Genomic DNA, 12,314 nt, shown 5'->3' with positions numbered 1-12,314 from the left:
TGTTATCAATCAATAGTCACACTAGGAGACATTAAAGGCAGGTTGAACCTTCTGCAATGAGAGAAAACATCACTTTTCTAAAAAAGTAATAAAAACATTACAGGCTCTGGGAAACTGCTCTCAGCCAAACTGAGCCAGGAAACCCTGCTTATGTAACAATTAATGGTTACAATTTAGGTACCAGTAATATGTTTAAAGGGGTTTGCCTCCAAATGGAAGGGAAGAGATTTGCAGCAGTGAGATAATCTAGTTTTATTATTTGTTTTAGAGTTTATATAATCAATGCATTTGGACCATAAACTTGCAGGAATTTCAGCACGGCATTAAGTACTGGTCAAACTGTTTAATATGTAAACGTGTTTGTTGGTTGCACCTGACACTATATTTTCAACAACGATTAATGTCCAACTCACAAAGAAATTCTCTAGAATAATAATCTTATTAATAAAAACAGTCAAGTTTCTTGTTTTAAATAGTCCCTGTTTACAAACTTCTTTATCCACTGTCCATTTTGTTGCTTGTTGTTAATGTAGAGAAAAGTCACATATAAATCCCAATCACAATTATGGTTGAAATACATCGCAGTTTTGGACAAAATCATACAGATCTATTACCTGAGCAAGACCCCTAGCCCCAGATCACTCCCCAGGCAGCGTAATAGCTGTCGACTGCTCCCAAGGCATGTGTGAAATACAGAAGACAAACCTTGCTGAAATATATGTTTGCAATGACAGAAAAAGATTTCGTCTTCTTCGTCCTTAAAGGTTTACATTTTCTAAACTGTCTTCCCCCCTTTTTAATATTTTCCTAATAAGAAATCTGGAATGACCACTGAGGTGTGTTGTGCTGGACTCATTTTTTATAGCAGGGAGTGGAATTCCTCCCTGATGTTAATTGTTGCTCTTTCACCACCCACGTGTCCATGCTTCTAATGAAGAGCAGTTGTCGTAAACTCATTATCTGTCCTTTGTCTCTTTAGCAAACTGCTCCCTTTAACATATTCTCCATGGAGGAGGCAGAAAAATGGCCAAGTATCTTTGCAAAATCAAGCTATTATGATATATTATCCAATTTAAAACATTGGCCATCTTTCCATCTTCATTGCAGTGTTAATTAGTCCAAAAAAATGTAAGAAAAACCATTACAAACAATATTGTTAGCTACAGTAGTTATTTAAATGACTTGTGTATTTAACAAAAAAAAAAGAAAAAAGAAAATTTTGCTTTTGTCATAAAAACCCATAACCCCATCACTTTACATTTTAATTGAATATAAAACTAAGACATGGACGTTCTGACTGGCAGATGTAGGTAGCACTTGGCAGGACATGGTTTAGATGAAGACGATCCAGCAGCAGAGAGCAGACTGAAGGGAGCTTAAGTAGGGAGGATGGCAGGTGAACTGAGTCTGGGCCTGATTAGGAACGGCAGGTGGAACTGATGAGACCTGGGCTGCATGAGATGGAAAAGCGCTGGAACTGTCCAAGGTGAGACAGGTAAAGACTGAACCCTGACAAACTGGATGTTTCTATTTAAAATAAAATGTTGTTTAAGCTTAATAATTGTCAGTATTATTTTTCTGAAAGCATAAAAAATTAAATAGAAGCTGTTCCAGACCAATTTTTTTTGTTAATCTGAAAACAATAAACTAACCTTCATAGAGTATTAAAATAAAGGTGTAGGGCTATTTACAATATCTGAATACAGTTGAATAAATACAAAACAACAGCCTTATTAAAAACTTTATTGGCTCATTAAGCACCCAAAAACCTAAAATTGTATTAAATATGAAAAAAAACTTAACCAAACTTAACCAATCAGGTACATCTTAATTACCCTGTTGTTTCTTTGAGGTCTGAATTCCAAAAAAGCCCCACAGTACAGAACCTTGATATAGCTCCCAAAGTCCAAATACATTACTTTAAATTCAAAAGAAGGATAAAGTTAGAACATAAAACATGGTGTCAAGTACCCCACTAAAATAATCAGGAAAAAATATTAACTATGATGAAAAGAAATATTTAGGGATTTAGAGCTGAATTTAAATTTCTTTACAATAAACAAAATCCAAATTTATTTCTTCAGTAAATAAACAGAGAGAGAGAGAGAAAGAGAGAGAGAGAGAGAGAGAGAGAGAGATGTGTAAAACAGCTCTTTACCTCCAGATACAAGGATGGATGTTACAGAAAACTGCTCTGAGATCAGAGTTTAGTGGAACATGTCAACTGGTTAAAACAAAGCCTTTAAACTGGATGTGATGGAAAATGAAGTTTCTCTGCAGTTTACAGTAAAGCATAATTTTATTTGTGTATCATTTCAGAAATCTTAATCTAAACTAAAGAAGCAGCAGAGAAAATGGCCACCACCTCTTTCATGACATTAAATCTGAACTAAAATGATTCCCATGTTTCCATTTCCACACAGTTAGGCCCAGTTAAAGTACCAAACTAGTTTTCTTCCTGATCCTTCAGTTACTGCATGGTTCCTCTGAGATTTCTGGACTGAAATATTGAAACCAGAAGAAAAACAGATCAAATAGACTGCTGACCCCCTCACAGTGTTTTCAACCAATACGACGATTTGATGATCCTGAGAGAAGTTCTTGATAAACCAGAAGACAGGAACTTCCTGTTGGTCACATGACCAGCTGACTGAAAGCTGCTTCACCAGACTTCAAACTTCCTGTTGACCTTGTAAGGAGTTTTGTTGAAGATGTTGTTGCTGAAGAGTCTAGAAACAGAACAAATCAGAGCAGATGTGACTCATTCAGACATAACAACATTGCTTTAGCTGCTGGGAGGTCAGCCAGGATTCCTCTGAGAGAGATGATGGAGATCAGGTACCAGAGTTCATCTTCAGCAGACTGTTGTTCCAGGATACTTTAGATCTCCAAACATCATCTTTGGATCAGAAAAAAAACTGGAACCTGTCTCTGAACAACTGAAACTGCAGAGTTTAAGAAGTTTCTTTACAGAATGGTACAACAGCCTAAATACAGCTACATAAATATTTATTATGATTAATAAATTATTATCAGTGTCTGCCTCTAGGGTGGGTGTGTAATCAGATTCAGCACATTTTTGGGTAATAACTAGTGAGTCCTTGGTTACAGATACAATTTGGATGATTTTACATCACATGGGTGTTTAGCTTTTACTGCTTGCTAGCTAAAACATTGACTCAGGGTATCTATGGTAAGAATAACCCATTTGAAATTTTAATTGTTTCAAAACACCCAACGTCAGGAGAGCTATAATGATAAGTTTATGTTGCAAAGGTGTCTGAACAGAAAAACCTTAGTGTGGGTCCATCAAAAACAGTCGTTAGTGGCTCAGTGTGGTAATAAATGCTCTAGGTGGGCGTGGCCTATTAGCCAAGATTTCAATTTTGAAAAATAAAAATAAACCTGGGCCAACTAAATATTTCAAGATGAACTAATGTCTGCTCACCTCACAGGACCGATGGAGGGGTTGATGGAAACCAGCTGGAGTAACGGAGCAGTGGAAGCATCGGTGATCTGATTGTGACTCAGACTGGAACACAAACACAACATTCTGCATTATGTCTGGTTCTACTGGGAACAAGGAAGCATTCAGAACCACAGAGAAGAGCAGCAGGCTCCAGATGACCAGCTGCTCCACTTTGGATCAGAACCGAGGAAGTGTTTGTGTTTGTCTCCCACAGAGGGGACGGTCTGGGACACTTACTCCAGGACCTGGACTTTGTGCAGATGTGCGATGACTTGGAGCAGCAGCTGGTCTGTCAGCTGGCAGTGACTGAGGTCCAGCTCTGTTAGACCTTCAGAGTGGTCCAGCATCAGGACCAGAGATCCACAGAGACTCTGATCCAGTGGGACGTGACTCAGGTCCAGCTCTCCTCCCAGGGCTCTGCACAGGGACACGGCCCGTCTCACTGTGTCCCTCTCACAGTCCACAGGAAGCAGGGACAGCAGCTGGACCAGGACCGTCTTACTGACTCTGAACAGGAGCAAAAGAGCAAAGATCATCAAAGTGAAGAAGCTTCTGCTTCATCTTCGGCGGCGCTCTTCCTCACCTGAGACGGACCCTGTCCAGGACAGGAAACAGCAGGTCCAGCCCGCTGTCCTCCACCTCGCAGTCCCTCAGGTGGAGCTGTGTGTCCCTGCTGCTGCGTCTCAGGACGCTGGAGACGGCCCTGCAGTCGGCAGCCGTCACCCTCAGAGGCTCAGGCTGATCCTCCTCTGGGACCTCCACGCAGGAGGAGAGGGACAGGTCCAAGCTGTGCTGCAGAGTCCTCAGCAGGTCCGACGCCTCCTGCTGGCCGTCAGAGGCAGCGCAGCAGCGGATGAAGCTCAGCAGCTGCTTCCTGTCCACGCTGGTGGGAACAGAGAAGAGAGCCAACCAGTTAAAGAACAGGAGGGAACGTTTTATCAGGGGAAGGAGCTCTAATATCTGACCTGAGATCAGAAACTGTGCGCAGCATCCTGAGGATGGACTGTGTTCCATCTGCAGGGATGGAGCTCCACAGCAGCTTCAGCTTAACTCCATCACCGTGTCTGAGGACGAAGAGCAGAGCAGCAGCGTCCTCTGAGTCCAGCTCCGTGCAGCTCAGGTTGATCACATGACCCAGTGACCTCAGCAGACCGGGGATCACGTGACTGCTGCGACCTCTGTAGATCTCTCTGATGGACGTCCTCACAAAGCTGGGGCTGGGCCTGAAAGCAGGCAGAGGAGAGACACTTTGTTTAGTTACAGGAACCAGAGGCTGCAGATGGAAGATCAGACCAACTATTTATGAGAAGAAGACTAAACCTCCACCTCTGAAGCATCAGCCTGTGCAGGAAGGGCAGCAGCTGTGCAGCTCTGTCCTGTAAGTGGTTCTTCTTCAGGTTCACAGTGATGGTCTGAGCTGACGGCTGCTGCAGCAGATAGTGAAGGACCTCCCAGCTCAGCCTGCAGGAGCTCAGGTCTCCACCAAGCTTATTCAGGAAGGACAACGTCAACTCCTGGTCCTGGACCTCATGGAGGAGGACCACCAGCTGCTGGAGACTCTCCTCACTCAGTCTGAGGAGTTCACAGATTAAATCCTTACTGAGGATCAATGAGTCCAGCTGATGGAGGAGAGGAGAGACCTTTACCTGACAGTGAGAGGAGCATCATGAAGCAGCAGACTGAAGAGACTCTGAGCAGGGAGGCAGGACTCAGTCAGGTCCAACCGTCTGACGGTCCAGAACCTCAGCAGAGACGCCAAACTGCTGCAGAGCTTCAGAAAGACTCTCTGTGAAGGTCGAGCCTCGGTGGAGACCACAGAAAGCTCTTCAACAACCAGAGGAGAGGCCACCCTGCCTCTTCTCACCCACAGAGACAGGAACAAGGCCACGCTGCTGGAAAGTCTGAAATCAGAAAGACAGACATGATGGAGATTGTTATGTAGAATATATAGTCGTTTTTATGATAATAGTGTACTGTATTTTTAAAGTTACCCGAATTTTAATCATTAAACAGTGACTTGGGATGGGGAGTTTTGCAGACTATTTGAAAAACAATGACTTCATTCCAGCTCCAGTAAGGCTCCAGGTACAGACCAGTATGAGAGTTATTTATGAGGGATTCTGCAGAATAGTTTACAGTTTGAAAACTTTCTCACGGTTCTCAGTGTTATCTTAGTTAAGTCCTAGAAACAGACCAGGGCTATTACTTACAGCTTCAGAAAGCACATGTGTGCTGGAGACTGAATGCCTGCAGGGATTCTTGAGGTGTTGTTAAAAAGATATGTTTGGGGTTGTACGAAGAGACAACAGCTTAAACTGCGCAGAAGACACTTCTGGGGGGTAATAGGCTAAATGAGGTCGATGGTAAAGTTTGTAAGTGCTGTCTCCCTTTTTGGAATTCCAAAATGAAATAAATATATGTTATAAGTATGTTATAAGTGTTTAGTGTCTGATAATTGTTTCTTCCTTTGCGACCAAATCCTCGGAGCGGGTGAGACGGGCCGTGGTGAAATGGAGCAGGAAGCAGACCCAGAATCTTAATACAATCAAGATCTGATGGTTCAACACGACTGCAGATTAGTGGTGAAAAGGAGGTTCCTGCCTGAGACTGTGGAGGTGTGTTGTAGATCTAAAGAGGACCGACGCTCCTCTGGCAGACATCTTGTTGGCTTTGAGGACCAGATCCACTTTAGATCCACACAGTTGGAGAACTCTGCTCACAGATCTGCAGGTTTTCCTGCGTAACTCTCCTGTTAGCAGCAGGTTGAAGTCCAGGAGCTGCAGCAGAGACCCCAGCTGGTGGACCTCCTCTCTGGATCTCACTGATAAGGAGGAACAGACACTCTGGAAGAACCCTGGAGCACAGCTGGAATACAGAGAAACCAATGACATATCAGACATATGTAAAAAAAAAAAAAAACTGTATTAACTAATAATGTTAAATAAAACAACCTGTACCTGAGCTGTGAGATATAAGGCAGACACTGTAGGAAACTCCTCACTTCACTCTCTTCCTGTGAGCAGCCTGTCAGCTCCACTGGTTTCTTCTCTGGTTGGAGTCTCAGCACTTCCAGGAGGATGGAGGTCTTTCTCTCTGAGAGGTTTATGGTCCAGACTGCAGGAGCTGACTGGAAAACTGATTGTAATGATGGAAGGAGACTCAGACCTGTTTTAGTCTCACGGTCCTTCATCTGGGAGTACAGATCCAGCAGGGAGTCACTCTGATATTTAGAACCAGAGTATCTTTCATTAAAAGGGAATGTTTGATATCTGCAGACTGATGCTAACAGCTGCAGCATCTTCTCTCCTGTCTGCTGTTCTCTCTCTGCTGCTGCACAAAACAGATTCACTAAGAACCTGGTTTGTTCAGGAAGATCTGAGCTCTGAGGAAGAAACCTGGAACAAGAAGAAGGAAACATTTAGTGATGATTTGGTCTGAGCTGCATACTGCTCATTATTCTGTGCACTGTCTTTCTCCTGCATTGTTACTTTCTGATCACTGCTGCACTTTATATTGTAAATGTCTCATCCCACCTGTAATCTTATATTGTTGTAAGCTGTATATAATGACATTTTGTTCTGTATGCACTCTGTACATACAAAATGACAATAAAGTTGTCTAAGTCTCAGTCATTGTGTCTCTAGTGGGGGTTGGTACTAAAACCTGGTATCAAAACGGCCCTGGGGCCTCAACAGAGGGTCATAGCGGACCAACAAGCTTCCACCTTATCGTTCATCTTAACCATATTTTTAAAGTCAAACTAATTTTTTCAGGGAGACTCCAACAGAAACATTGTTTTTAATATTCTCCACTTTAAGGTGACTGATGGGAGGGGCTAATGTTCTGCTCTCACATGTTCTCCTCGCTTACTTTCATCAATACTGTTGCCAACTTAGCAACTTTTCAGATCCTTCTAGTGACTTTTTATTCAAAAGAGACAAGCAAAGGATCTAGTAATTTTTTTTGTGTTTTTTGAGACTTTGGCAACAAGTAAAAGCCCAGATTGCTCTGAGTTTACATCTCTTCATCACACCATCAGCTGTGAGTTCCTCCTGCTTTGAAACTCTGACAGGCAGTCAGTCAGTCAGTCAGTCAGTGTCACTGTGCTGCTGCAGCAAACTCAGCTTGAAGTCTGTTTCCCAAAGAAAACGAGTAACTTATCAGCAAAGTTTCCACAGAGCAGGATGTAAATATTGTAACAAACTTGATGCTAAACAAACTCTCAGAAGTTTTCTCAGTGGCTCTTTATTAGCCAGACGTTTACACAGTCTGCTGTAGGCTGTAGCCAAGGCCAGAACAGGAGAGAATGATCTCAGCCTCAACACCAGAACAAGTGAATTCTGGGAAAAAAAGAAGAACCAATCACAGTCAATCAATTCATTTCCATAGAAACCGGGTAGCCAGAGTAATACTGCATTTAAAGACACTCAGAATTTAACTGAAGGCACTTAGAGTTATAACTAGAACAACCTCAGCTTAACATGGAAAACAGAGATCATTACAATATATTATAAATCTTTAACAGGTAATGATATTTATTCTCTGAAACTGTTGCTCTTAAATAGATCCTCCCTGTAACTGATTCACGCAGCCTCTCATTGATTCAGCTCATCACTGAGTGTCTCTGCTCTCTTTTGGTTAAAATTGATAGTATAAAAAATTATCAATGTAGTTTGTATTCAGATAAAATATTATTTAATACTTTTAATTATTTTATAGGTATGTTTTGTCGAAACAGAGTTTTTATAATGTTTTGTCTCATAAATTTAGATATTTCTCTCTTAAAACATATGTTTTATTAAAGATATAGTGTTTCAGCATTTCTTACATGTCAGATCATTTATAAAATGTATTTATTGCTCTATTTCTGAAAAAATATATTTTGTAATTTTATGTGTGGTTTTGTTCAAAACCTTTTAAAAAATAAACCAGTTAATGATCATTATTTTTTTTTATTTTTTATTTTTTTTACCTTTTTTTTTTACAAAAAGTATCAATAAGGGTACCAATAAAATGCTGGATCAATAAAGGATATCGTTAAGAGTAATAGTATAAATAAATCCTTAACGATATCCATCCCTAGTCACTAGAAAAAACCCTTCAGCTGAATTTCCTGCTGGCTTCTGTCAGTCTGCCCCAGGGCAGCTGTGGCTACTAGCATAGCTCACCACCGTCAGAGTGTGAATGGCTGAATGACTGTAGTGTGAAGCTCTTTGGGGTCATCAGACTAGATAAAGCACTATAAAAGTACAAACCATTTACTATTTGATAAACACAACTAAATAAAATACTAAATGACTGCATTACTGTACCTGAGCTGTGAGATATAAGGCAGACACTGTATGAAACTCCTCACTTCACTCTCTTCCTGTGAGCAGCCTCTCAGCTCCACTGTTTTCTTCTCTGGTTGGAGTCTCAGCACTTCCAGGAGGATGGAGGTCTTTCTCTCTGAGAGGTCTATGGTCCAGACTGCAGGAGCTGACTGGAAAACTGACTGTAATGATGGAAGGAGACTCAGACCTGTTTTAGTCTCACGGTCCTTCATCTGGGAGTACAGATCCAGCAGGAAGTCACTCTGATATTTATCATCTTCATCATCCATGTATTCATCCTCTACAGGGAATGTTTCATATCTGCAGACTGATGCTAACAGCTCCAGCATCTTCTCTCCTGTCTGCTGTTCTCTCTCTGCTGCTGCACAGAACAGATCCACTAAGAACCTGGTTTGTTCAGGAAGATCTGAGCTCCAAAGATAAAACCTGGAACAACAAGAAGGAAACATTTAGTGATGATTTGGTCTGAACTGCATACTGCTCATTATTCTGTGCACTGTTTTTCTCCTGCATTGTTACATTCTGACCACTGCTGCACTTTATATTGTAAATGTCTAATCCCACCTGTAATCCTATATTGTTGTAAGCTGTATATAATGAAATTTTGTTCTGTATGCACTCTGTACATACAATATGACAATAAAGTTGTCTAAGTCTCAGTCATTGTGTCTCTAGTGGGGGTTGGTACTAAAACCTGGTATCAAAACGGCCCCGGGCCTTCAACAGACGGTCATAGCGGACCAACAAGCTTCCACCTTATCGTTCATCTTAACCATATTTTTAAAGTCACACTAATTTTTTCAGGGAGACTCCAACAGAAACATTGTTTTTAATATTCTCCACTTTAAGGGGACTGATGGGAGGGGCTAATGTTCTGCTCTCACATGTTCTCCTCGCTTACTTTCATCAATACTGTTGCCAATTTAGCAACTTTTCAGACCCTTCTAGTGACTTTTTATTAAAAAGAGACAAGCAATGGATCTAGTAATTTTTTCCGTGTTGTTGGAGACTTTGGCAACAAGTAAAAGCACCAATTGCTCTGAGTTTACATCTCTTCATCAAACCATCAGCTGTGAGTTCCTCCTGCTTTGAAACTCTGACAGTCAGTCAGTCAGTGTCGCTGTGCTGCTGCAGCAAACTCAGCTTGAAGTCTGTTTCCCAAAGAAAACGAGTAACTTATCAGCAAAGCTTCCACTAGATTACAGAGCAGGATGGAAATATTGCAGCAAACTTGATGCTAAACAAACTCTCAGAAGTTTTCTCAGTGGCTCTTTATTAGCCAGACGTTTACACAGTCTACTGTAGGCTGTAGCCAAGGCCAGAACAGGAGAGAATGATCTCAGCCTAAACACCAGAACAAGTGAATTCTGGGAAAAAAAGAAGAACCAATCACAGTCAATCAATTCATTGCCATCGAAACCGGGTAGACAGACTAATACTGCATTTAAATAAACTAAGAATTTAACTGAAGGCACTTAGAGTTATAACTAGAACAACCTCAGCTTAACATGGAAAACAGAGATCATTACAATATATTATAAATCTTTAACAGGTAATGATATTTATTCTCTGAAATTGTTGCTCTTAAATAGATCCTCCCTGTAACTGATTCATGCAGCCTCTCATTGATTCAGCTCATCACCGAGTGTCTCTGCTCTCTTTTGGTTAAAAATGATAGTATAAAAAATGATCAATGTAGTTTGTATTCAGATAAAATATTATTTAATACTTTTAATTATTTCATAAGTATTTTTGTTGATGAAACAGAGTTTTTATAATTTTTTTGTCTCATAAATTTAGATATTTCTCTCTTAAAACATATGTTTTATTCAATATATAGTGTTTCAGCATTTCTTACATGTCAGATCATTTATAGAATGTATTTATTGCTCTATTTCTGAAAAAATATATTGTGTAATTTTATGTGTGGTTTTGTTCAAAACCTTTTAAAAAATAAGCCAGTTAGTGATCATTATTTGGTTTGTTTTTTTTACCTTTTCTTTGACAAAAAGTATCAATAAGGATACCAATAAAATGCCGGATCAATAAAGGATATCGTTAAGAGTAATAGTATAAATAAATCCTTAACGATATCTATCCCTAGTTGCTAGAAAAAACCCTTCAGCTGAATTTCCTGCTGGCCTCTGTCAGTCTGCCCCAGGGCAGCTGTGGCTACTAGCATAGCTCACCACCGTCAGGGTGTGAATGGGTGAATGACTGTAGTGTGAAGCTCTTTGGGGTCGTCAGACTAGATAAAGCACTATACAAGAACAAGCCATTTACCATTTAATAAAACAAATAAATAAAATATTAAATGACTGCATTACTGTACCTGAGCTGTGAGATATAAGGCAGACACTGTAGGAAACTCCTCACTTCACTCTCTTCCTGTGAGCAGCCTGTCAGCTTCACTGGTTTCTTCTCTGGTTGGAGTCTCAGCACTTCCAGGGAGGATGGAGGGTCTTTCTCTCTGAAGGTCTATGGTCCAGACTGCAGGAGCTGACTGGAAAACTGACTGTAATGATGGAAGGAGACTCAGACCTGTTTTAGTCTCACGGTCCTTCATCTGGGAGTACAGATCCAGCAGGAAGTCTCTCTGATATTTATAATCAGAGCATGTTTCACTAAGAGGAAATGTTTGATATCTGCAGACTGATGCTAACAGCTCCAGCATCTTCTCTCCTGTCTGCTGTTCTCTCTCTGCTGCTGCACAGAACAGATTCACTAAGAACCTGGTTTGTTCAGGAAGATCTGAGCTCCAAAGATAAAACCTGGAACAACAAGAAGGAAACATTTAGTGATGATTTGGTCTGAGCTGCAAACTGCCTATTATTCTGTGCACTGTTTTTCTCCTGCATTGTTACATTCTGATCACTGCTGCACTTTATATTGTAAATGTCTAATCCCACCTGTAATCTTATATTGTTGTAAGCTGTATATAATGAAATTTTGTTCAGTAGTCACTCTGTAAATACAATATGACAATAAAGTTGTCTAAGTATCAGTCATTGTGTCTCTAGTGGGGGTTGGTACTAAAACCTGGTATCAAAACGGCCCTGGGGCCTCAACAGACGGTCATAGCGGACCAACAAGCTTCCACCTTATCGTTCATCTTAACCATATTTTTAAAGTCCACTAATTTTTTCAGGGAGACTCCAACAGACAACATTGTTTTTATATTCTCCACTTTAAGGGACTGATGGGAGGGGCTAACGTTCTGCTCTCACATGTTCTCCTCGCTTACTTTCATCAATAATGTGCCAATTAGCAACTTTTCAAACCTTCTAGTGACTTTTATTAAAAAGAGACAAGAATGGATCTAGTAATTTTTTTCCGTGTTGTTTAAGACTTTAGCAACAGTTAGTTAAAGCACCAATTGCTCTGAGTTTACGTCTCTCATCAAACCATCAGCTGGGAGTTCCTCCTGCTTGAAACTCTGACAGTCAGTCAGTCAGTGTCGCTGTTCTGCTGCAGCAAACTCAGTTTGAAGTCTGGTTTCCAAAGAAAACTAG

General features: G+C 40.7%; 1 protein-coding gene across 1 annotated transcript; it reads right to left on the bottom strand.

Moving 5' to 3' along the window:
* Positions 1–1,726: 1,726 nt before the first annotated feature.
* Positions 1,727–6,462, bottom strand: LOC105918781. The gene is made up of 9 exons (XM_036128163.1): positions 6,427–6,462; positions 6,071–6,334; positions 5,116–5,370; positions 4,796–5,041; positions 4,435–4,692; positions 4,053–4,352; positions 3,707–3,976; positions 3,449–3,532; positions 1,727–2,729 (listed from the first exon to the last, which is right to left on the bottom strand). The coding sequence occupies exons 2-9, from the start codon at positions 6,127–6,129 to the stop codon at positions 2,663–2,665; spliced, it is 1,539 nt and encodes a 512-aa protein (XP_035984056.1). The 5' UTR covers positions 6,130–6,334; positions 6,427–6,462; the 3' UTR covers positions 1,727–2,662.
* Positions 6,463–12,314: the final 5,852 nt, after the last annotated feature.

This window comes from Fundulus heteroclitus, chromosome 24, assembly GCF_011125445.2.
Source record: "Fundulus heteroclitus isolate FHET01 chromosome 24, MU-UCD_Fhet_4.1, whole genome shotgun sequence".
NCBI lineage: Eukaryota > Metazoa > Chordata > Actinopteri > Cyprinodontiformes > Fundulidae > Fundulus > Fundulus heteroclitus.
Note: the sequence above shows the minus strand (reverse complement) of the source record. Positions and strands in the feature narration are given on the sequence as shown.